This window comes from Malaclemys terrapin, chromosome 1, assembly GCF_027887155.1.
Source record: "Malaclemys terrapin pileata isolate rMalTer1 chromosome 1, rMalTer1.hap1, whole genome shotgun sequence".
Lineage (NCBI taxonomy): Eukaryota > Metazoa > Chordata > Testudines > Emydidae > Malaclemys > Malaclemys terrapin.
The window spans coordinates 62,393,429-62,418,922 of record NC_071505.1 but is presented as its reverse complement, the minus strand read 5'-3'; the positions used below and the strand labels follow the sequence as shown (position 1 = coordinate 62,418,922).

The following is a 25,494-nucleotide window of genomic DNA, read 5'->3' as shown; positions in this document are numbered from 1 at the left end:
TGCTAGTACATCCCAGAATGATGTTTGCTTTTTTTTTTTTTTGCGCAACAGTATTACATTGACTCATGTTTAGTTTGTGATCCACTATAATCCCCAGATCCTTTTCTATAGTGCTCCTTCCTAGGCAGTCATTTCCCATTTTGTATTTATGCAATTGCGTAGGCCTTCCTAAGTGTAGTACTTTGCATTTGTCCTTATTGAATTTCATCCTGTTTAATTCAGACCATCTCTCCAGATTGTCAGGATCATTTTGAATTCTAATCCTGTCTTCCAAAGTGCTTGCAACCCCTCTCAATTTGGTATCTTCCACAAACTTTACAAGTGTATTCTCAAGGCCATTATCCAAATCACCAATGAAGATATTGAATAGAACCACTCAATATGCCCTTCCAGTTAGATTGTGAACTATTGCTAACTACTCTCTGAGTATAGTTTTCAAGCCAGGTTGGACCCACATTATATGCCATCAGTGAAAAACTTAAGGATTCAAGTTATCAGTAGTATGAAGATAGAAATGCCTCATTCATTTGCAACGAAGAAGCTAATTGAAGGGTGCATCTGAAGGAGTATCATAAACAAAACAAGCGAAGTTATGCCATTGTATAATTCCATGTTAAGGGGGTCCCACTAACCTTACCATTAGGAGGTTTTTCCTAATATCTAGCCTAAATCTCCCTTGCTGCAATTTAAGCCTAAAACTGCTGCACCCAATTTTGGGTACTGTGATAAAGCTCCTCCTCTGCCTTGGTGGGCTCTGCACTTTCTGGCAGATTTGCTCGCCTCAGAGGTTCATGGCAGTCCTCAGTTTGGCTCCTTTTGTTAGTGGCACAAACCTGCCATTCACTCAGCTAACCTCATCACTGGCCAGCATTGGAAAAAGGAGGAGAACAATCCCCACAGTCTCTGCTGGCCCATCTAATGGGTCAGGGGACTGGCCAGAGACCTTCCTCTCTGGTGGGACTCACAGTCCAGATCAACTCCCCTTATATCAAATAGGGAGGTGAGAGGATGGGGGAGAACCCGGGCCCACCCTGTGGATTGCAGCTCTCTATAGTGTCTCCTGTAACAGCTGTATGACAACTACAACTCCCTGGGCTACTTCCCCATGGCCTCCTCCCAACACCTTCTTTATCCTCACCACAGGACCTTCCTCCTGATGTCTGGTAACGCTTGTACTTCGCAGTCCTTCAACAATACATCTACTCATTCTCAGCTTCTTACACCTCTTACTCCCAGCTCCTCACACGTACCCCTCTCTAACTGAAGTGAGGTCCTTTTTAAACCAGGTGCCTGATTAGCCTGCCTGTCTTAATTGATTCTAGCAGCTTCTTAATTGGCTCCAGGTGTCCTAATTAGCCTGTCTGTCTTAATTTGTTCCAGCAATTTCCTGATTGTTCTGGAACTGCCCCTGTTACCTTACCCAGGGAAAAGGGACCTGCTTAACCTGTGGCTAATATATCTGCCTTCGATCACTCTCCTGTAGCCCCTGGCCCAACCCTGTCACAATATATATTTAATTCCATAGTATATACTTTCTGGAGACGTTTCAGAGAAAAGCTACTAAGCTCATCAAAAGATAGTTGTGAGTTAAATTTCTGCAGTCTGTCTAGCTTGGAGAAGAAGCTGTTGTACACAAAAAATGGGATCACAAAGACTTGGGTAAGGACCTATTTCAACTGAGCAACAAGAAAACATGTGGACACTTCTGATCTCTCCCCTCACCCCACCCCAAGTATAGGTTAAATGTGAAAGTTTGCTTTGTTTTGTTTGCTTGTTTTTAAACCCATATGATACTCACCATTTGGACTTTTGTCCCTGGAGGTACTGGTAGAACCCAACTTACTAGGATATGTGAGGGAGAAGAGGAACGGACAATTATTTATTCATTTCTCTAGCATTTACTGCCATAGCTGCTGAGCACTCTAATTAGAAAAAACATATTAAAAAAGATAAAATTATATATGCTACCCATAATAAATTATAACAGTAAAACTAAAAATACCACTTTCCTGATTGTTTCTAGAAAACATTCGTAGAATAACCATTAGTTAGTTGTTTATCTCAGCTAAAGTTTAAAAAAAAACAACCAAATGCTAAAGGAAATAAATAAGCCTGACATCAAGCCTGGAAGCCTGAAAATTCAAATTCTGGCCAAAGGCAACACATTCCCTAAATGGGGGCTCTCTAAGGAGAAGACCTGCCACCAGGCCTGAGAGTTCAACCACAGAAACCATTAGCTGCAGATTTCCAACCATCCTCAAGTACTACAGTTGGCTATGAAGTGAGAAGCAGTCTGTTGTACTATTAGTTTGTAGACTATTCAGGGAGCCAATTCAGAGATTTGAGCGCTGGCATTATGTGCTTATAATGACCCGCTTATCTCTGGAAGTGGGCAGGTACATTCTGAACCAGATGACAATTTTGAGTGACCTTCAAAAGTAGCTCTAGCTAGAGTGCACAACAATAGTCTGTCTAGAGGTGACAAAGGCATAGATAACTGGAGAGGTCACACAAACTTTTGGTCAGTTGTAGAAGATGAAATGCACCATGCACCACCATCACTACCTGCAAATCTAGGAGCAGTGACATATCCTATAGGAATCTTAGACTGTAAACCATTTAGGCAAAATTCAAGCATGCTGGACACTTTCAGTAACTGGCTCACGTGGTGTCTGTGTGACGGGTTGGATCACAGAAACCCCCTTGGGAGCTGCCACCCGATGTGCAAAGACTACCCCTGCTTCTGTTTTCCCTGCCAGCTCAGGACTCCAGCACCCTGTCTTGCTGAGCCAGACACTCCCGTCTGGCTCCAGACACAGACCCAGGGTCTGAATCACTTGTCCCAAAGCTGCAAGTTTACCTGAAAACAGCTCGCAGTAGCGTGCTTGTCTTTAGCACTCAGATGCCCAACTCCCAATGGGGTCTAAACCCAGATAAATCCGTTTTGCCCTGCATAAAGTTTATGCAGGGCAAACTCATAAATTGTTCGCCCTCTATAACACTGATAGAGAGATATGCACAGTTGTTTGCTCCCCCAGGTATTAATACATACTCTGAGTGAATTACTAAATAGAAAGTGATTTTATTAAATACAGACAGTAGGATTTAAGTGGTTCAAAGTAGTAACAGACAGAACAAAGTAAGTCACAAGCAAAATAAAATAAAATGCGCAAATCTATGCCTAATCAAACTGAATACAGATAATCTCACCCTCAGAGATGCTTCAGTAAGTTTTTCTCAGACTGGACACCTTCCAGGCCTGGGCACAATTCTTTCCCCTGGTGCAGCTCTTGTTGCAGCTCAGGTGATAGCTAGGGGATTCTTCATGATGGCTCCTCCCCCTCTCTGTTCTCTTCCCCCCTTTATATATCTTTTGCATAAGGCGGGAACTCTTTGTCTCTCTGGGTTTCCACCCCCCCTCACTGGAAAAGCACCAGGTTAAAGATGGATTCCAGTTCAGGTGACATGATCACATGTCACTGCAAGACTTCATTACTCACTTGCCAGCACACACATATACAGGAAGACTCACAGGTAAATACAGTCATCTGCAGACAATGGGAGTCATCAAGATTCAAACCATCATTAATGGTCCACACTTTACACAATTACAATAGGCCCTCAGAGTTACATTTTATATTTCTAGTTTTAGATACAAGAGTGGTACATTTATACAAATCAGATGATCACACTCAGTAGATTATAAGCTTTGTAATGATACCTTACAAGAGACCTTTTGCATGAGGCATATCCCAGTTACTTACATTCACTTATTACCGTATTTTCTCTAAAACTATCTCAGTTACATTATATTGACTTATTATCAAGTTTTTATAAAACCATATAGACTGCACAACGTCACAGTGGTGTCTGTACCAGTTTCTTTTAAAGGTTCGGTAAAAGTTGGTCTGATCTTTTCAAGTGTGATTCTCAGGTAGTTCATATTCATTCAGGTATCTTGCTGAGCCAGGCACTGGGAAATAAAGGAAACTGTAAAAATTACGTTTGATAAAATAAAGAGATTCATCTGAGTGTGATCGGTACGCTGATGTCACTTCCCCCTAAAGTCTGTTTCCCCATATGGTCTCACATTGAATAGATGTGACGAGATGTGCAAGATCCCACATGAAGGCCCTCAAGGAGGATGAGCAGTTGCCCAGCATCATACTTTGGGAGCTCTTTGAGGATGGAAAGAATTCACTTATGCCTGCAAGGTGTTTACCTATGGGATGCTCTGTGCTCACAAGCACCAGCTAGCCAAATTTGAAATGAGGAAAGCATTTTCCACCAGGGTGTATTGGCAGGCACCCTGGGTTTTGGTTTGTGCAGGGCTGTGTTTGTTTGTTTGTTTTTTGTGAGGGTTTTTTGGCCTTCTCCTAGATTTGCCTAGAGCACATCTGTAAGAATTAGGTGAGCATGATCAAATTTCTGTGATTGCAGTCTGTGATCCTTCCTTCATGTACCTTTCATCGCTAGAGTCCTCCCTTTCTGGTCAGGGTTGTGACAGAATGCAGACGCTTACACTGCACTACCTGTCTTGTGAATATAAATTATAGGACTTCATGACATCACAAACCACTCAAGCTTCACTCCCTTGATTACCATGCCAGCAGAACCCCTTTGAGTCTGAGCATTATGCTACCCCTTGATATAACTCACAATTGTGTATCTATGTGACTATCTTGTTTAGTTAACTGACCGTTTTTACTTGCCCTGCCAATCATTTGCAATCATACCTGATGTCAATTCAGGCACTCATATTATGGTATGCCTACACAGATAAAATTACATTTTTATTCATTTCTAAATGAGGCAAGCGAATTCCCCAGAAAGCACAGAACCCATCAAGGCAGGAGGAACTTTATCACAACTGGTGTTAGCAGTGGGATTTGGTGTGCACAGCGCAGCGGAAGAAGAAGGGTGATATAAAAAAAAAAAAAAAAAAAGGAGAGGGTTTATTTTTTTTTTTCACCACAATGGATGAGGTAGTGCGGGTACTGATACAAGCCACAGCTGCCCAGGAGAAGGCTACCCGTGTCCAGGCAGCCGCCCAACAGGAGGCAGTGCAGCCGGAGCAAGAGACTAATCGCCTGCTGATAGACCAGGCTGCTCAAGACCATGACCATGCTATGTTGTGGAACTGGTAAACCAGGTAAAGAGCCTTACAGAGCTGAACCGGGGCCATGATGGGATGCAGATCATATGGGCCAGCAATTGACTGCAGAAAGGGGAGGATGATGTAGAGGCATACCTCCTGGCCTTTGAGTGGACAGCCCTCCAGGAAGCTTGGTCCAGAGAACAGTGGTCTGGCATCCTCGCCCCATTCCTGTGTGGAGAGGCCCAGAAGGCCTACTATGACCTGTCTGAAGAGGCTGCGGCAGACTACCCCCAGCTGAAAGCAGAGATCCTGGCCAGATCTGGGGTAATGACCGCAGTGCAAGCCCAGTGATATCATGAGTGGAGGTACCAGGAAAACAAAATCCCGCGGTCCCAATGATATGATCTCATCCATCTCACACAAAAGTGGTTATGAACTGAGTCCTGGAGTTGGAAGAGATACTAGTGGTTCTGGTCATCGACCGATACATGAGGGGACTACTGCCAGACCTTCGTGCCTGGGTAAGCCAGATTGAACCCTCTACCTATGACAAGATTGTCGCATTGGTAGAGAGGCGAAGGACGGCAGGGGAACTGATCCGACCACGTAAGCAAGAGGCACCCTGAGTTAAACTAGCAGCACCAAACCCCAGAGCTCGGGTGACTGGACCCTTAGGGGGCCCTAGGTGGAAAAAGAGAGAGTCTGAAGGCCCATCGGAGGCCACAAAGAGTCGGAGCACTGAGGGGAAAGAGGATAGTGTCATTAGACTGCCCAAACCAAGAGACCAGGGAATGCCTAGGGCCCCATATAGATGTTACGCCTGCGGGGAGTGGGGACACATAGCTACACAGTGTCCCAATGCCAAGGAGCCTATGCAGTGTGACCTGGGGAACTGGGCAGACACACGCTCCCTAATTCCCATAGTGGGGGTCGCACTAACCCCCCATATGTACACCAGACCAGTAAAACTAAATGGGGCAAAAATCACGGCGCTGGTTGATTCGGGGAGTGCTATCAAGCTTATTTCAGGGAAGCTTGTGAAGTGTAGTCAGCTGCTGCAGGCAAAGCGCACAGGGGTGACATGTGTCCATGGGACAGTTAGTTATTACCCCACCATCCCAGTAAAAATTGAAATGCAGGGGAACACTACTGAGGTAGCAGCAGGTGTAGTCCCTAAACTCCCATACCCCTTGCTCATAGGGAGGGACTTTCTAGGGTTTGGAGACTTACCCCTATTAGGGGGATTGGAGAAAGGGAGAAATCCTGAAGTTAGTGAGCCATCCACAGTAGACTGTTAACTCCCAATCTTCTCTGAAATATCCCCAGATTTGTTCTCCACTTCCAGGCAGGGTAGAAAGACTAAAAGGGAAAGAAGGGCAGCTAAGGCCTTGGGAATCCAAATACTGACCCAAAGCCAGAGGGTAGCTCTCGTAGGTAGGCAGAACCGAACAGCTGAAAAGGAGATTACTTTTTCGCTTACAGACAGCCCCCCAACCTGAAGCAAATACTCACCAGCCACCACACAACAAAAACACTAACCCAGGAACCTATCCTTGCAACAAGCCCGTTGCCAACTTTGTCCACATATCTATTCTGGGGACACCATCATAGTACCTAATCACATCAGCCACACTATCAGAGGCTCGTTCACCTGCACATCTACCAGTATGATATATGCCATCATGTGCCAGCAATGCCTCTCTGCCATGTACATTGGCCAAACCGGACAGTCTCTACTCAAAAGAATACATGGACACAAATCAGATGTCAAGAATTATAACATTCAAAAACCAGTCGGAGAACACTTCAACCTTCCTGGTCACTCAATTACAGATCTCAAATACTCCAACAAAAAAACTTCAAATACAGACTCCAATGGGAAACTGCAGAATTGGAATTAATTTGCAAACTGGACACCATTAAATTAGGCTTGAATAAAGACTGGGAGTGGATGGGTCATTACACAAACTAAAAACTATTTCCCCATGCTAATTTCCCGCCCCCTACTGTTACTCTCACCTTCTTGTCAACTGTTGGAAATGGGCCATCCTGATTATCACTACAAAAGCTTTTTTTCTCCTGCTGATAATAGCCCACCTTAATTGATTAGTCTCGTTAGAGTTGGTATGGCAACCCCCATGTTCTCTGTATATATATCTATCTATCTTCCTACTGTATTTTTCACTGCATGCCTCTGATAAAGTGGGTTTTAGCCCACGAAAGCTTATGCCCAAATAAATTTGTTAGTCTCTAAGGTGCCACAAGTACTCCTCGTTCTTTGTATTGTTAATGCTGCACTGTGCAACTCTGGGCATGTTTATTAATTTTTTATTATTATTTAATTAATTATTACATTATTGGGCCTAATGTACATCAATATTGGATGCAACATTTGCTGTCTAATACTGATACGGATACAGATTTTTTTTTTGCAAATTTCAAAGTACTGATCCCACATGGTTGAGGTGGGTTTTTTTTAGCACTATGCATGGCATTAAGAGATTTTCTGTCATCCTATTCAGTTAACTTGGATTGTAGGCTGTGTTGGGCAAAGACCATCTTTTCATTATGATATGTACAGTGCCTAGCATAATGGTGCCCTGCTTCCTGATTGGGGCCTCTGGGCGCTACCAGAATAGAGATAATTAACTAACGACTTTTATAGTGCCCAAAGTGTGCTAGACACTTGGCAGAACAAGCAGAAAAGCCAGGCCCCTGAAATTCACAGCTTACAATCGTATTTCAGACTTTCTCTGTTGAGTGTGAGTAATACACAGTAGACAATGCATGGGCTAAGGAGGACAAAGATGTGTTTGTATTTGGGAGTGTAGCATATGTGTGGATTTTGGCAGCCCCGAAGCAGCAGGAGTGACTGCAAAAAGGCAGCACCACAGATCATCTATGTACTAGAGTTTGGACTACAGAGTGCTCTTCTCCCACCCACATTAGGAAGTCCATAGGAGGGAGTCCATTTCCTGCACACTTTACAATAAACTAGACTAGAGTAAGGTATATAGTACCCTTCTCAACTGTAGAGCTCCTAACGTGTACTCGAATGGTCTATTCCTCTGGTACATTTTACGGAATCCACATGAGGGAGCCACTTTACTGCATGCACCATTTTAAATGACGCTTAAGGCACATTGGACTTACTAGTGCACACATTCCTCAGATCAAATGCACAAGAGAGAGGTCCTCTCTTATGCACTGTAGCAGCTTCACAGCTCAGAAAGGCCATAGCCTGACTGGTGGATTTCCTCACTGCACAGCTCCTGCTATAACTTTTATAGTCTCCAAATAGGTGTGACCCAGTAATATAGTATATCTGTCCAATCTATACTGCAACACTTTGCAAAAAAGGATTACACAGCACATGGCATGATTGTCAGCTAGTCCACCAACATGCAACATACCTTTCAGTTCAGTGTCATGCACATACAATTCATAGCACAGGTGGCATGCCACAGGAAAAAAGTAGGTGCTTGAAAGGTTTCTTATTTTGTTGAGAGATATGTCACACTCCTTTAAATGATGCAGGCCCCCACCCCACATTGTGTGTAAGTAATTGGTATCCTTTGATTATCTGAAGCACTTTTTGAGGAATAATATTTCTGGGACTTTTAAAAAATGGTTTTTATGAATCAGTGTAATCCCTTCAGTCATTTCTGACTGCTAAACATTCCTTATGGTAGGCCTGGTTCTACTCTCACTTATACCTTCTATACACAAGTGGAACCCTATTGACTTCATTGAAGTTATTCTCAATCTATAATGCTTTAAACAAGTAAAGAATCAGATCCCATATGTCTAGGTGCTAGATTATGGATTTGGATTTTTCATTTATCTGAAAAATAAGCCTAATATATGGTAGCTACGTGGCTACACAGCTGAGGAAAAGCTCAAGGGTAGGAGTGGTTCTTATGCTGCCTGGAATATGAAATGTACATTTCCTAAACAGGCTCAAGTTCTGCCTGCTTCAGGGAATGCCATCTGAGGAGCCAGCATCTTGCATATAACTCTGAGCCTGATTCCTCCCTCACACACAAATCAATGAAGTTACCTACGTGCAAAGGACAAGAGAATCAGGTCATTTGTTTTATGCCACAAGACTTTCTTTGGAGATCCCACGTCACAAATGTGGATCTAAAGAGCTGTGCTTCATGGAAGATGACAAAATAAAAAAATACCTGGCAGGTAAAAATTTAAACAGGACCAAGAAAACTGTCCTTAATCCACACATCCACTCCTGTTGACATCAAAATGAATCCCATTGCAGATCAAGGGCAGTATGTGACTCAAAGTTTGCTGTCAGCTTCTCAACTGCTTAATTATTGCACTGTGTAAAGATTCATAGTGCGTATTTGAAGGTATATCTAAGATCCACAGAGATCCTTGCATTCTGGTGCTATCTTTAGGGATTGTGCTGCTCCAGGCATATTGGAAAACAGGCCTTATTCAGCAGTCACTCACACACTTGTCCTTAAGGACTGATTTTTAAGAGACTCTGAGAATGTCCAGCTCCCTTTGACTTCACCTGGAGTTGTGGGTGCTCAGCACCTTTGGGAAGCTGTGGATAAAAGAGGAGAATTTGGTTCCAAAATGCAATAGTAAGCCAGATTCACTAAGGGTACTGCATGGAGGAGTAAATTACAGTTAATAGGCTCAGCCACACTCTTTAATCCCAGAAGGGCATTTATCTTGGTGGAAAGCTTGGAGTGTTGCTGTCACTACCCTCCTTTGGGATTTCCATCAGGGGAAATTTAACCCTTGCTTGAGGATCCATAGGAATGTCACAGTTGGGAGCCACACTATGCTCCTGGCTTCTCAGACCACGCCTCTTTGCTGGTCAACAACACCATGTTTTGAGGTGTACTGATTCCCTATGGTTCCCCCTTGTGCAAGAGCAGTTACAGCCCCTACAACCTCCTCTCCCAATGAACTTTTTGCTACTGGGGTTCTCCAGTAAGATGTATGCTGGTAGAATCTAGCTCCCAGAATCCAGAGCAGTTAATGTCCAGAGAGATGTACATTTCAGCCAAAAAAGAAATAAATCTTGTGCATTTGCTAGTAGTGCTCTCATTCATGCATGTCTGGAGGGCTCAGTTGCCAAAATCTGACAGGCCAGATGCAGGAGCCACTTCACAATCACCTCTAAAGAAAGAGAGAGTGCCAGAAAGAGAAGGAAGTGGAAAAAAAAAAAACAGGACACAGATATAAAGCAGCATCAGAACAGAAGCAGCTGCTGGAGACAAAAAAAAAAAAGAATTGAGAAGAGAGATTGTCCAAAAACCCCCCAACAAAAAAACTTTGCAGTAACCATTGCAACATCAAAATACGATAATACACACTGAGAGAAGCAATTGTCCTACCTGCTCTCAGACACACTCCACATGCCTCAAGTAAAGTTCAAAATTCACCTCTTCCTGGGGCTTGACTTCATTAGCCAGCCATTGAATAATAAGGGTATGTTTATACTGCAATTTAAGACCAGCTTGGGACTCGAGTTAGCAGACCCTGTGTTTGTTAACCTAGGGCTTGAGCATCTACCCTCATTTGTAACCCCAGGTTAGGAATTGTTAAAAACTGACTCCCAACCTGGGTCTCCAGTATCTACATTGCATTATCCAGGCCCAAGTCGACACCCCGGTGTCCTGGGACCCTGGGTCTGAATGCTTGGTTAGCATGATTTGTGTGTAGACAGAAGGGGGATTAGGTTTGAGCCTGAGTTTGAACTATGGGCTTACATTGCAGTGTAGACATGCCATAAGGGTATGTCTACACTTCAGTTAAAAACCCATGACTGGCCCATGTCAGCTGACTCGGGCTCATGGGTGGCTCTGGCTAAGGGGCTGTTTAATTGCACTGTAGATGTTTGGGCTTGGGCAGAGAAAATGTAGGAGGGTTGGGCTGAGCAGCCCAGGGCTAGGAACCCTAGGAGAAGCCAAGCTTTGGACTGGACTTTGTTGTCTTAGGGTATGTCTACACCGCAATTAAGCAGCCTCTAAATCTGAGCCCAAGTCAGCTGGCATGGGCCAGTCGCGGGTGTTTAACTGCAGTGTAGACATACCCTAAGACAACAAAGTCCAGTCCGAAGCTTGGCTTCTCCTAGGGTTCCTAGCCCTGGGCTGCTCAGCCCAACCCTCCTACATTTTCTCTGCCTCAAACCCAAGATCTCTTTGCCAGGGCAACCCAACTCTGAAATCTCTTTCAGAGCTTGCTTTCTTCCCCACTGGAGGGTCCTGGTATTATTGGCTGGTAGTTGCATGGTAGGATGACTTCAGTCTCTCTGTCCAAGAGAGGCCATTAATCCATTCAAGCAACTTAATTACGGTCTGTCAAATATTTGTTCTCTCATCCTTGCTGCAGGAAGAAAGGTGTGAACAGTGAAATATTTTGTTTTGGAACATTTTAAATATACATAAATATACACACATTGCTGTAGACTGATGTTGGAGAAGGAAATCCCATTCTGACACTGAGGCATCTGGCTGCAGCAGCTTCCAGTGCAGCACATCTCCCTGGCGCAAACTCCCCACAGGCAGCCAGAAGAATCGAGAAGCTGGCAGAAAAGGGCACAAAACGCTTGGGCTTATCAGACTCTGCTTGCCATGGGTCAGCTATGCCACACCTGCTGAGTTAACTGAGCTCTGCTTCTTGCAAGTCCATCATGCACCACCATTTTTCTCACTCTCCTCCAATCAGCTAGCCATGGAGGGACAAGAGGGAGAATCGCCCAGACATTGAGGCACAAGCTGGCAGTAGGGGCCTTTTGACCCACCCTTTATTTCTTAGACCATTTGCCCTAGTCCCTCCCACTATGTTCCGGGCCCATCAGCAGCTTCTGTGGAGACACTGGGACCTCACGCTTACTCTGATGCTGCAGGTCTACAGAACTACAGTTGTATCAGCTTTGTTGCACAACAGTGAAATTGGGCTCTGAGGAAGGCTAAAGAATGTGAGATTGACAGTTTAAATTCTTGCCACCTTCCTCAGCTGCTCCATATTAAGTGTCAGAACAAGAACAGCAATGAGCATATCTGTAGAGAAACCCAGTCTTCTTCTTAGCGTATGCACAACGTGCCTCAGTTGGCACATGACCAGGATTCGTCACTGAATTTGGTCCGCTGATTAGATCATTAGCTTCCCAGGCCGGGTCCTGACAAGGAGTGCAACGTGAATGCTGATCCATGCCCCCCGCCAAACCCAGTAACTGTGGCCATCGGCAGTGGTTTGGTTTCGATGGCTTTCTTGGTATGGATATACTACTAGGATGGCAGACTAATGCATTTACCAAGGAATGCTGCTACCTGGCTGGCGATTATGTGGGTGTCAAAATTGTGGGTGGCGCAATCAGATTGCCAATGACAGACACAGACTAACTATCCCACCAGACCATCTTAAGGATCTAGCTAGAGATCAATCTTCCTGAACCTGAACCAGTTAAAATACCAGAGTATGAAGACTGCAATATATCATCTGCCTCACACTGGGGTAAGGGATCTTCCAGGGAACAAGAAGGCTTAGGGACTCTTGTTAGTGCCAAAGTGTTCCACAACAGAGGAGCACTCAGCCTGAAGTTCTTGAACAGATTCCTATGGAAGCCAGAGTTCAGGATGGAAACCCAAATTCCACCATACCAGCAATTCCCACAAGGAAAATTTTAATTTCTCTATCTTCAGTTGATCTGAAGAACACCTGTCTACACATGGTAGGCACACCTATTTGAGGAGCCTCTGAAAGGAGGTATTATAATTACACAGACCTCTATGTACTGTCTGCCAGTTTTGAAGGACTGCAAGTCCCATGATGCAGTGGAGAGCACCCTCTGGGACTGGACTGAGGTTCCTGGATCAGAGACTGCTGCAGGGAGTCAGGGGCCTCATTCTGGGATGGAGAAGCAGCACACGGTGGGCTCCATTTTGGTGGGGAGATGAGATCCTGGTCATGAGTTGGAAGATCGCTTTGTGGATTGTCTAAACCAGCTAAGCTGCTTCAAGAAAGCCAGAAGTTGCTGCTGAGAGACTGATGGGGCTTGGACCAAGCAGGGAGCCAAGGAGGCTATTGCTGAGCCTCACTGGAGCCAGGCCAGAGACTGTTTCTGTGCCCAGAACTGACTGAGGTGGGCCTACAATGAAGACAGTGTGAATAACCGCCACCTTTGTTGTTTGGAAAGGGCTTTCAGCAGCAGGGGGATAGTGAAAGAGACTTTAAGGGGTTTCTCTGAATCTGAGAAAGACAAAGTATTGGCTAACCAGGATGCAGAGCTACATCCTGGTTACAGGTTTCAGAGTAGCAGCCGTGTTAGTCTGTATCCGCAAAAAGAACAGGAGTACTTGTGGCACCTTAGAGACTAACAAATTTATTAGAGCATAAGCTTTCGTGGACTACAGCTCACTTCTTCGGATGCATACAGAGTGGAATAAATATTGAGGATATATATATATATATACACACATACAGAGAGCATAAACAGGTGGGAGTTGTCTTACCAATTCTGAGAGACCAATTAAGTAAGAGAAAAAAAACTTTTGAAGTGATAATCAAGATAGCCCAGTACAGACAGTTTGATAAGAAGTGTGAGAATACTTACAAGGGGAGATAGATTCAATGTTTGTAATGGCTCAACCATTCCCAGTCCTTATTCAATCCTTTGTTGATTGTGTCTAGTTTGCATATCAATTCCAGCTCAGCAGTCTCTCGTTGGAGTCTGTTTTTGAAGTTTTTCTGTTGTAATATAGCCACCCGCAGGTCTGTCATTGAATGACCAGACAGGTTAAAGTGTTCTCCCACTGGTTTTTGAGTATTATGATTCCTGATGTCAGATTTGTGTCCATTAATTCTTTTGCGTAGAGACTGTCCGGTTTGGCCAATGTACATGGCAGAGGGGCATTGCTGGCACATGATGGCATATATCACATTTGTAGATGTGCAGGTGAACGAGCCCCTGATGGTATGGCTGATGTGATTAGGTCCTATGATGATGTCACTTGAATAGATATGTGGACAGAGTTGGCATCGGGCTTTGTTACAAGGATAGGTTCCTGGGTCAGTGGTTTTGTTCAGTGATGTGTGGTTGCTGGTGAGTATTTGCTTTAGATTGGGGGGTTGTCTGTAAGCGAGGACAGGTCTGTCTCCCAAGATCTGTGAGAGTAAAGGATCATCTTTCAGGATAGGTTGTAGATCTCTGATGATGCGCTGGAGAGGTTTTAGTTGGGGGCTGAAGGTGACAGCTAGTGGTGTTCTGTTATTTTCTTTGTTGGGCCTGTCTTGTAGGAGGTGACTTCTGGGTACTCGTCTGGCTCTGTCAATCTGTTTTTTCACTTCAGCAGGTGGGTATTGTAGTTTTAAGAATGCTTGATAGAGATCTTGTAGGTGCTTGTCTCTATCTGAGGGATTGGAGCAAATGCGGTTATATCTTAGAGCTTGGCTGTAGACAATGGATCGTGTGGTGTGTCCTGGATGGAAGCTGGAGGCATGGATTGTAGTTTCCTCAGGAAGTCAGTGGTGTCTCGAAGATAGTTGGGAGTGCTGGTAGCATAGGGTCTGAGAAGAGAGTCCACATAACCAGACAAGCCTGATGTTAGGGTGCCAATGCCTGAGATGATGGGGCGTCCAGGATTGTAGAAACTACAATCCATCGGTGATCTTCCAGAAAACACCATCCTGGCCACTATGGACGTAGAAGCCCTCTACACCAATATTCCACACAAAGATGGACTACAAGCTATCAGGAACAGTATCCCCGATAATGTCACAGCTAACCTGGTGGCTGAACTTTGTGATTTTGTCCTCACCCACAACTATTTCACATTTGGGGACAATATATACCTTCAAGTCAGCGGCACTGCTATGGGTACCCGCATGGCCCCACAATATGCCAACATTTTTATGGCTGACTTAGAACAATGCTTCCTTAGCTCTCGTCCCCTAACGTCCCTACTCTACTTGCGCTACATTGATGACATCTTCATCATCTGGACTCATGGAAAAGAAGCCCTTGAGGAATTTCACCATGATTTCAATAATTTCCATCCCACCATCAACCTCAGCCTAGATCAATCCACACAAGCGATCCATTTCCTGGACACTACTGTGCTAATAAGCGATGGTCACATAAATACCACCCTATACCGGAAACCTACTGACCGCTACACTTACCTACATGCCTCCAACTAAATCCCAAGGAATTTAAGGGGTAGCGCTCACAGTTGGTCACCTGAGGGCAGGGCAGTAGCGTTCAAATCAATGACCAGAGAGGCGAGAACAGGCATTGTGGGACACCTCCCAGAGGCCAATCACAGCACTGTAATCGACCAGGGTGTCTACACTGGTACCGTGGCACTGTAGCCACATGCAGAAAGCTATACGCCTCTCATCGGGGTGGTTTTTTTACAGTGCTGTTTCTGCGCACTAAGTGGCTTGGCAGTGTGTACACCTCGGGAGTTACGATGCAGAAAGCTGCTTTACTGCGCAAAAACTTGCCAGTGTAGACAAGGCCTTAGATATCAACCTCCACAGAAGCCTGTCTCCATCAGAGGACAGGGTTCAAAAGCCTTTGGCCATAAGAAACAGTGTCATTCATTACCCAGTCATATCCATCAGGGCTATGATGTCTCGGATCAGAACAGTTCTCTTGCACCAGCTCTCTGTTGTGAGTGACATTCCACTTCTGTCCTCTCCAGAAATTTCTTAATTTCTTTCCAAAGTTTATTATTTTCCAGGACACATTATCCTGGCCCTCCCTCATCCCATTGTCAAGGGGCATTCAGAGGGACATAGCATGTTAGAATCAGGTAGGTTTAGTGAGAAAAAAAATTTCATCTAAGGTTAATGGAAGAATGGATCTCCAACATAGTATCAGTTGGATCAAGTCAGACCAATCAGATATGTTCTAAGAGCTATGACTCCAGCCCTGATCAGCCAAGATATACCAATCATGTTTTACAACACTTAGGCAGTAACTTTTATCAACAAGGAAGGAGGTACCAGATCCTCAGTTGTACCGTGAACATCTAATCTTCTCTCTTTCTGGTCAAAGAGGAGAAAATATATATATTCTATACTCCCAAGCACTGCACAAAGTGGAAATAAACATCACAGCAGCTTTGGCTACTCCAAGGGGAGTCTGGGAACTAAGAAATCTGGGTTCCATTCCCAGCTGTGTCACAAACTCCTTCTTGAGACCTTGGGCAAATCATATAATCTCTCTGTGCCTCAGTTTCCCACTCATAAAATACTTCCCTACTTCTCAGGGCTGTTGTAAAGAGGAATGTATTACCATCTGAGGTGTTCAAATTATGGTGATGGGGACCGATAAGTAATTAAACACACTGATAGGAGCCCATTGCTGGAGCTTGTATGTTGTGTAAAAATACTTTTAAATACATGGAGGTCTCCTCTGACATTTGAATCTTCAATAGACAAATCAGTTAATTTTTCAGAGGTAGCATCTACTGTACATGTTTCTTCCCAGTTATTCTTCTTGATAAAATGCTTCATTTCAGTAGTGTATGTAATTCTTCCTCAATAAACCCACAAAATTAAAGCAAGCGCAATAAATCTTTGGATATGTACATAAGGCCGTTTGAACTCAATGAAGCTGACAGTAAGAGAGAGTGAGGTCAGCAGAAAATCATTGTGACAACTAGCCAGCAAGGTGCTGTATCCTTTTTTGTTTTTGAAGTAAGAATTCTTGCTTCAAAATCCTTTTACAGTCATTTTTAAACACCAATTATCGGTAATTAAATTGCAGTGCAACACTAATTTTGCTAATGCTTGTCATTTACTGTGCAGTATATTTAAAAAATACTCTTATCAATCTCAGAGATGTTAAAAGCTCTCTTTCCCTGTGCTACACTCAAGTGAAAACCTCAACTTGTGGGAGCCTGAAAGGACTCCAGACTGACATTAGCAACTGTGATGTTTCAGAGCTTTTGAGCAAGTGCACCATTTACAATTTGAGGAGATGTATTTAGTACACAGGAGTGCCATTTGAGGCCAAGAGTGAAACACACAGAATCAATAAGGGTCCAGTTACATAATGGTTGGTGTTTGTCACACTTTTAACTTATGAAAGTTGTTGATTATACTTTCCTGACATCATAATCGAAAGGTTGTTGTTTGGTAATGGTGTATTAGAGTGCAGCACAAGGAAGCATGCAACTTTCCTTGTGATTAGGCTGCCTCAAGCTTAAAGGTCTGTCACATGCCAATATTCAACAGGACAAATGTTCATCTGAAAATTATGTTTAAACAAAGACGCATTTTTAAAAAAAATGAAAAAAATAGATGGTGTGAAAGTTGAAAGTGTATTATTGTTCCACTTTAGACTATATGCTGAATAGTTGCTCCAGTGACTGCAATTAACAAACATTTACTTTCAATTCATTTTGTTGTAGGCTGAGTACTTTTATGAGTTCCTGTCCTTGCGCTCACTGGATAAAGGCATAATGGCTGATCCAACCATAAATATCCCCCTGCTTGGAACAGTTCCTCACAAAGCATCAGGTTTGTGTTGTTCATGTTATAAAAATAATGTTTCTGGAAAAAAATACATTCTAAAGCAAGTAGTTAAAAGGGTAAATACCATATTATAAATTGCACTGTAAATTTTAGCATCAAGGAAATTGTTTGTTATAATGCTGAACACTTGTTCCATGTAAATAATATGAAATCACTTTACCTTACTCCATTACTAAAAATCTAATGAACAGCCCCTTTTAGTTATTTTTCTTCTTTGAGCCAAATCTTGTTACTCTTATTCATGGAAGTAGGCCAGCAGGAGTTGGTCCAAAGTCTGATGCCTAAAATTCATTTATATGAAGCATTACTGCAGTTCAAAATTATTCAAAGGCATTATTATTTTGTTTTAGTTGATAACAGCTGGGTAATAGTAATACACCTCTCCCCCAATATAACGCGACCAGATATAACACGAATTCAAATATAACGCGGTAAAGCAGTGCTCCGGGTGGGCGGGGCTGCACACTCCGGCGGATCAAAGCAAGTTCGATATAACGCGGTTTCACCTATAACGCGGTAAGATTTTTTGGCTCCCGAGGACAGCGTTATATAAGGTTAGAGATGTAGTAGTTAAATAATTGTCAATGGTTAAAGTATGTGGACATTATAAGTGCATATCAGAACTAATTTTACTGCAGTTTACTTCATATAGTCATTTAGATATGTGCAAAGTGAGTGTAAAGTAGGCAAAAACATTAAGACAGACTGACTTTGTTTTTCAGAATTTTTCATGATTATCAAAATTGAGCAGAATTTTTGTTTGTTTTTAATTTTCAAAAATGATTTTTAATTTTGGTTTTGTTTAACTCACTAAAGGACTAAGATGACCAATTAAAAGTTAGACAGTAGCAAAAAACAAAAAAAAAAGTCAGGCAAATGGGAAAGTGGAGGAGAAAAAAGGGATTTTCCCCTTTTTTTCAACTTAGTCACTTTGTGGAATTTTTGTAAAAAGAAAGAAAACATTAAAATTGTAAAACAACATTTTTAATTTGTCTATTTTGAAAATGAAAGGCAATAAAGGAAACATTTTGATGGCATTGTCAATTCAATATTAATTAAAAAAAATCAATTAAATTTTAAGATTGGAAAAGTGCATTTTTTGATCAATTCTTTTAGATTGAAAATATTCACCAGCTTTAGTGGTAAATTAGACTCACTGTGTCTGTGCAGAGGTACATGGAACAATCATGATATTCCAAAGTTCTTGTAGGATGAGGTGCATCTTAAAACACCAGAAAAACTGGAAGAGCCTTCCAGTAAGTGGGCAGTGTGATTGAGATAAGTCAGCCTATCATCCTATAGGTTTCAGAGTAGCAGTCGTGTTAGTCTGTATCCGCAAAAAGAACAGGAGTACTTGTGGCACCTTAGAGACTAACAAATTTATTAGAGCATAAGCTTTCGTGGACTACAGCCCACTTCTTCGGATGCATATCATCCTATAGTTGACTTACTTCACTTGCGTACTGCAGTGCTGTTAAATTGTATTAAGTTAATATTTCTTCCCTAACCCCAATCTAACTTCACCTCTTTTTCTAATCTACAGACCAAAGAGATTACGCCTTTCCCCCCCATCTCCAGCAAGTATATGCCAGACTTGACTACTTAGAGTCAGATTCTAATATCCTTACTCATGCTGAATAGTACCTCGCCCAATGATAGTACCGTTGAAATCAATAGGAATAGTTTTGGAATAAGGTATTGCTCATACTATGTCTTCACTGCAAAAAATAATTGTGTTTTTAAATTGAGATTGCTATCTTGAGGTTAGCTATCTCAATGTAAAATCCTGGTGGAGGCTGGCACTGAAAGTTCTTACCTTGATGTAGCTAGTTCCATCCACCCATGGTGGCTTGTCTACACAAAAAAGTTGTTCTGTTTAACTATACTGGTATAGTTAAAGCCTTACAGTTCTCCTAGTGTGGACATAGTTTTGCCAGTACTGTATAGTTAATTCAGGCTAAACTGAGGTAAGCACCTTCATACTGGTATAACTGCATCCACACTAAAAAAAAAATCACAACCCTCACCAGCATAGCTATAGTAGTACAAAAACGGTGGCTAGACCATGCCACAATCTTGCCCACAATGATCTCCTTTACAGCCCTATTCATTGAAGCTACTATTAGGCAACTAACATAATTGGACCATACATCAATGATGGTCTAAAAACTGTTCAGGGACCTCTGAATGCTCTGAAAGATTAGCCCAAAATCTATTTTTTAATGCATGGAAAAGGCAGAGCCTGAAGAAACAAATACGGGAAACATATAAAGCAGTGCTTTTGGATAAACGAATTCCTTTCTGGGGAAAGAGAAAGAGAAACTAAACAAAATCATTAATGCACATTTAAAAAAATATTTTTAAAACTGACAACACTCCTGGGTAATTTAAGATTTTACTTCTGGATAAAACACAGCTTTTTCTTGGTTAAAACAACATTATTATGACTGGGGGTAATAAACTCCCAAAATTTAACTTGTAATATGAATTGAGTGTGAAAAGGCTCATTTATAATAAGGGATGGTTAAAAACAGTCTTAACTACAAGAGAAAAGAATTGTGCAGCATGAGTGAGAAGTTTTTACAGTGTGTGTGAAAGCCAGATAAAGGAAAAAACAGATGAAATTAAATTGCAAGTGTTAATTTGCATACTCTTCCGAAGGACCAGTAGGAAAACTTAAATAGACCTATGATGTAGAAGAGATCTGTAATGTAATTAAGCAGATACCTGTAGGTAAGTCACCAGGCCCTGAAGTCTCATCTGAATAGTGTAAAGCTTTAGTAAAGGGTTGCTGCCCAAGCCTGTCAATTTATTTAAGTTTCCTAGAATCTTTTCAGACTCCAGATTCTACATGAGAAACCCTTATTTTATTGATTTTGAAGCCCAACAGAGATAAAATTGATTGTGCCTCTTATAGACTTATTTTTCTATTAAACATTGATGTCAAAGTATTCACCAAAGTGCTTATTAATAGGCTTGATTTTCTGCTGTCACGACTGAGACCAGACAGAGTTTAACTGTGGCCACTAACTAAGAAATATAGTGTGTTCTGGGAGTGATCCATTTGGCCCAGTCCTTGACGCATGAAAGGCCTTTAATCAGGTAGAGTAGAATAGCTTTAAGAAGAGTGATGGATAGTGTGTAGGTGTTTTTCTGATGGCCATTCCTTCCTGTTCTCCCTCCGAGGCACAGGCTGAGCTCCTACTCTCCAAACAGTTTAGCAGCAGGAATTGTCCCTCCCAACTCATTCTTGGTTTAGGAGCTAAGGCTCAGATCCTCAAAGGTATTTAGGCACCAAACTCCCATTCATTGGCATCTCCCATCAGCAGAGAGTGCTAAGAGGAGCGGAGAAAGGGAGAAGGCATTGGGTAAGAGGAGACAAATCTCAGAAAAAGGAGAGAAAGAAATGGGGAAAGTAGAGAGGGAGGACCCCATCATGGCAGGGGTATAGTAAGAAATGGAGCCAAGAGATTGTGAATTCCAGCCCAAAATCTCATGGCTACTACACATTCAACTCCTAGGATGCTGGCATCATTACACATAGTCTTCCACGAAATAAAATGATTCAAGGGTTGGAGAAAATGCCTCACAGTGAGAGACTTAAAGAGCTCCATTTCTTTAGTTTATTAACAAGAAGATTGAGAGGTGACTTGATTACAGTGCATAAGTATCTTCACAGAGAGATAATACCGAGTACTAAAGGGCTCTTTAAACTAGCAGAGAAAGTCATAACAAGAACTAATGGCTTCAAGCTGAAGCCAGACACATTCACATTAGGAACTAGGAACACATTTTTAACAGTGAGGGTAGTTAGATATAGGAACAAACTACCAAGGGAAGTGGTGGATTCTCCATCTCTTGATACCTTCAAGTAAAACTGGAGCCTTTCTGGAAGATACGCTTTAGCCAAACACAAGTTATGTTTTAATCAAACCAGTTAACAGGCGGTAACTGGGTGAAATTTAATGTATTGTGATAAACGGGAGGTCATACTAGATAATCCAATGCTCCTTTCTGGCATTAAACTCTATGAATCTATTTATTTAAATCCACAGGCTGAAGTAATTTAGGATCAAATCTTGATCCCATTAAACTCAACAGGAGATTGTCATTAACAATGGATCCAAGCTTTGGCCCATAGTGGCATCACCAAATTTCACCTCTATTTCCTCTAAGACAAAACATTGTGACATTTTTCTTAATACCATTCTCTTGAGCACTGCATTATTTACTATATTTTGCACTGAGAAAAGCAAATGTTCACTAAAATTTAAATTATTCATTGCATTTAAACTGTTTTTAATCCACAGCATGACTTTTCCACTTACTGCAGAGATACCTATTTTTTTAAATAGTCTTTTAAAGAGGTCAATATAAAAGTAAAAACAGATTTTATAATGAAAATGTCAACAGTCCCTTAGCTATGTTGGATCTGTCAGATGCAGAATAAGTTTTAGTAATAAACTGTGTTGTATTTTTATATTATATACACAACTTGCATTTGAGACTCTTTATGGTATATAGAAGTAACACAACGAACAACAAAAATTGCCCACCTATTACTTACAGAAAATGTTTATAGCAACCAATTTAAAACAAACAAAATACAAAGCTCTTAGCTCAGTATTTTGCTCTGAAGTCTCAGACCAAATTTAGGGGAAATGAGTGAATAATCACAGATAGCTGGATCCAATTTATAAAGGAGCAAGGAGGAGCCAGTCATCAAGAGAGGAGATAATTGCTTCATCTGAAGATTATTTAAGATCAGTTGTGACAATCACATAACTTCATTCCAAAGCTCTGGGATACCAGGCCTTCCTCCTCATTAAAATACTCAGATTTACTGCCTTTAATTACTTACTAAGACTCTTTGTAGTTCAAAAATGTTGGCTCTTCAAGAAGAGTGTGCAAATCTCCAGCTATCCATCACATTTAGGACACTCAAGGAGTTCTGTCAAAGTGGTGTCTCTCTATTCTTTAAAATATTTTCATCAATTATCTTATTTACTAAGTGTGCTATCCTGCCATCACTTCACATAACAAGCTTTTATTAAAGACAGTTATTTAAATATCAATGGCCGTATCCATAAGAACAGACTATATCTAGGATAAAATTTTCAAAAGGGAGTAAGTCCCATTTTAAAACGTAACTTAGGAGCCTGAGTCTCAGTAGGTCTTAGCGTACATCTACAGTGCAGCTGAGACCGAGCCTCCCAGCTCAGGGAGACAGACTCGTATCAGTGGGACTAGAGCTAGCCTACTAAAAATAGTAGTGTGGAGGTTGCAGCTTGGGCAGCAGTTCGGATTCTCAAGCTCACCTAACCCCCTGTTCTGAGCTCAGGTGCCTAGAGTGGCAATGTTTACATGACTATTTTTAGTGCACTAGTTCAAGCCCTGCTAGTGCGAGTCTGTCTACCTGGGCTGGGAGACTTGATCCCAGCTTCAGTGTAGACCTAACCTTAGGTATTTAGGCACTTAACTCCCATTTAAATCAATGGGAATTAGACACCTAAATACTTCTGAGGATCTGTGCCTACATCACTTCTGAAAAATGAGAGTTAGTTAGGCACATAAGTCAGGTACTGTTGAAAATGTTACCCCCTAGTCTGCTTTACAAGACTAACTACTTTGGGGTACAAGTAGAAGTGGTTTTGTCTGACCGTTAACAACATAGTCTGTACCTGCTAGTTTTCACAAATAACAGATATCAGAGAGATGTAATGTTTTAGACTCATAGACTTTAGGGCCACAGGGGACCATCAGGATCATCTAGTCTGCCTTTCTGCACATTGCAGGCTACAGAATCTCGCCCACCCACTCCTGCAACAGACCCCTAACCTCTGGCTGAGTTACTGGAGTCCTCAAATCATGGTTTGAAGACTATTGTGGGGTTACAATATATTAAGGTTTAAATATTTATACATATTTTTTCTTTTTAGTCGTTCAGGTTGGATTTCCATGCCTTGGAAAACAAGATGGAGTAGCGGCGTTTGAAGTTACTGTGATCATAATGAATTCAGAAGGCAATGTAATCCTCCAAACACCCCAAAATGCTATCTTCTTTAAAACATGTCAGCAAGGTAAGCCATGGTGACAGGATATCATTAGTCTGTGATGGTTAAATTGCTCAAGTCTCATTCCCAATACAGACAGTCATAACAGCAATATTGGGGTTAAACAGATTTAAGTGAGAGTCATCATTCATAGGTTGTTGTTCTGGCTCTGCCACGGATTTGCTGGCAGCTAAGGCAAAGAGTTCTTAAACGCTTTTCATAGTTTGAACTACATCTCACTAGAAAGATCGTCTTGATGACACATCTCTTCCCATTCATAATCACACAGCATCTCTGTGTCTATAGAAATGGCTCCCATGGGAAACAAATATTAATAAAGTTTTAATTTTCTTATTAATGTGATTAAGCAGGTGGAAACAAGGAGAATTAGCAGCATGTCACCAACCTGCTCTCCACAGACCACTGATATAGATAGGCTAACGTTTTCAAAAGTAGCTACTAAGTTGGGGTCCCCCAATTTTGGGGTTTCCAACTTGGGCCTCATTTTCAGAAGTGCTGAGTACCTTCAACTCCATTTGAAGTCAGTGAGAGCTGCAGTTGCTCAGAATCTCTGGAAATCCCGAACTGGGCACCCAAAAGTTGACATTGCTGAAGTCAGTGACCACTTTCGAAAATGTTGTCTGGCACCTCTCTGTTTCTCAGTACAGCAGTCTATAAAATGGATATAACACAACTCACCTACATCACCGAGGTGCCATGAGGCTTAGTTAATATTTGTAAAGTACACAGAGATATTTGAATGGACATCACTGAGGTGCAAATTCTCCCACCCTTATTCATATTGAGTAAGTACCTTACTATGTAGGTCATACATTTCATTTCACTAGGGTCATTTGCATAGTAAAATACTACTATATGAATAAGGGAGTCAGAATTGAGCCCTTTCTGAGTTCAAGGTTTATGCTTATCAGCCAATATACACAGCTGGGGTGTACTGACATAAAATTAATCAAAAGTTATATGGGCTGATGACAGAGCACCCAAGAGTGTATCATCCTTAGACATGGTTTATTGGGGGGGGGGGGGGACAATGTAAATATACTTATGAAACATTAACCCAAAATTAATAGTTTTTTTGGAGAGTGTTTTTGACACAAGTTTTGAGGCTACAGAAAATGTTTAAAAGTTTAGCTTCCAAGATAAGGCAGTTATCAGATATTGTCTGAAGTTGTATCAAATTAACATGACACAGTTTGTATACAGTGAATGCGATTGTTATTAATTCCCTTAAGTCTTCTTTCCTCTTCTCCCATTTACTTCCCCACCCCTTTTTCTCCGAACTAATTGGCAATGGCAGGGCTTCAAAGAACAAGCAGCAGGAGCAAAAGCTGTTTATTCTTTGAAACCCCACTATTGCTTAACAGCAGAGAGGAGCTGGCCTTCTCCTTTGAAGCCTCACTTCTGCCAATTAGCTGAGAGAAAATGGGGGTGGGGATGGGCAAGAAATAGGCAGAGAGGAAGATGGGAAGCTTAATGGGATTTAAAAATGCAAATCTTATACACACGGCAATGTGTGTGTTTGATGCAAATACAGCAGAGTTCAAAAGCATTTTAGAACTTTTAATTTTTATTTCTATTTAAAGCTATTAAGTTTAATAAAGTTTGGAAGAAGTGTAGTGGTGACCTGCCTGATAGAGACTGTAAGGCTCTAACCTATATGTATTTTGGGGAAATACTTATTTCTATGAGTTTGGAACTCTCTCTAGCCCATCCAGCTTTCATCCAAGCCATATTTTATGTGCTATCATTTACTATTATCATCATCAATTTGCAGAGATGCAGTTTTAGCTTTAGGTTGGC

General features: G+C 41.9%; 1 protein-coding gene across 1 annotated transcript in view; it reads left to right on the top strand.

The window, feature by feature from the left end:
* Nucleotides 1-25,494, top strand: part of WIF1 (WNT inhibitory factor 1) — a 52,787-nt gene that overhangs the window by 11,844 nt on the left and 15,449 nt on the right. The window contains exons 3-4 of the mRNA XM_054016183.1: nt 17,497-17,605; nt 23,560-23,700. Of these exons, the coding sequence (XP_053872158.1) occupies nt 17,497-17,605; nt 23,560-23,700 (250 nt within the window). The remainder of the gene's footprint in view (nt 1-17,496; nt 17,606-23,559; nt 23,701-25,494) is intronic.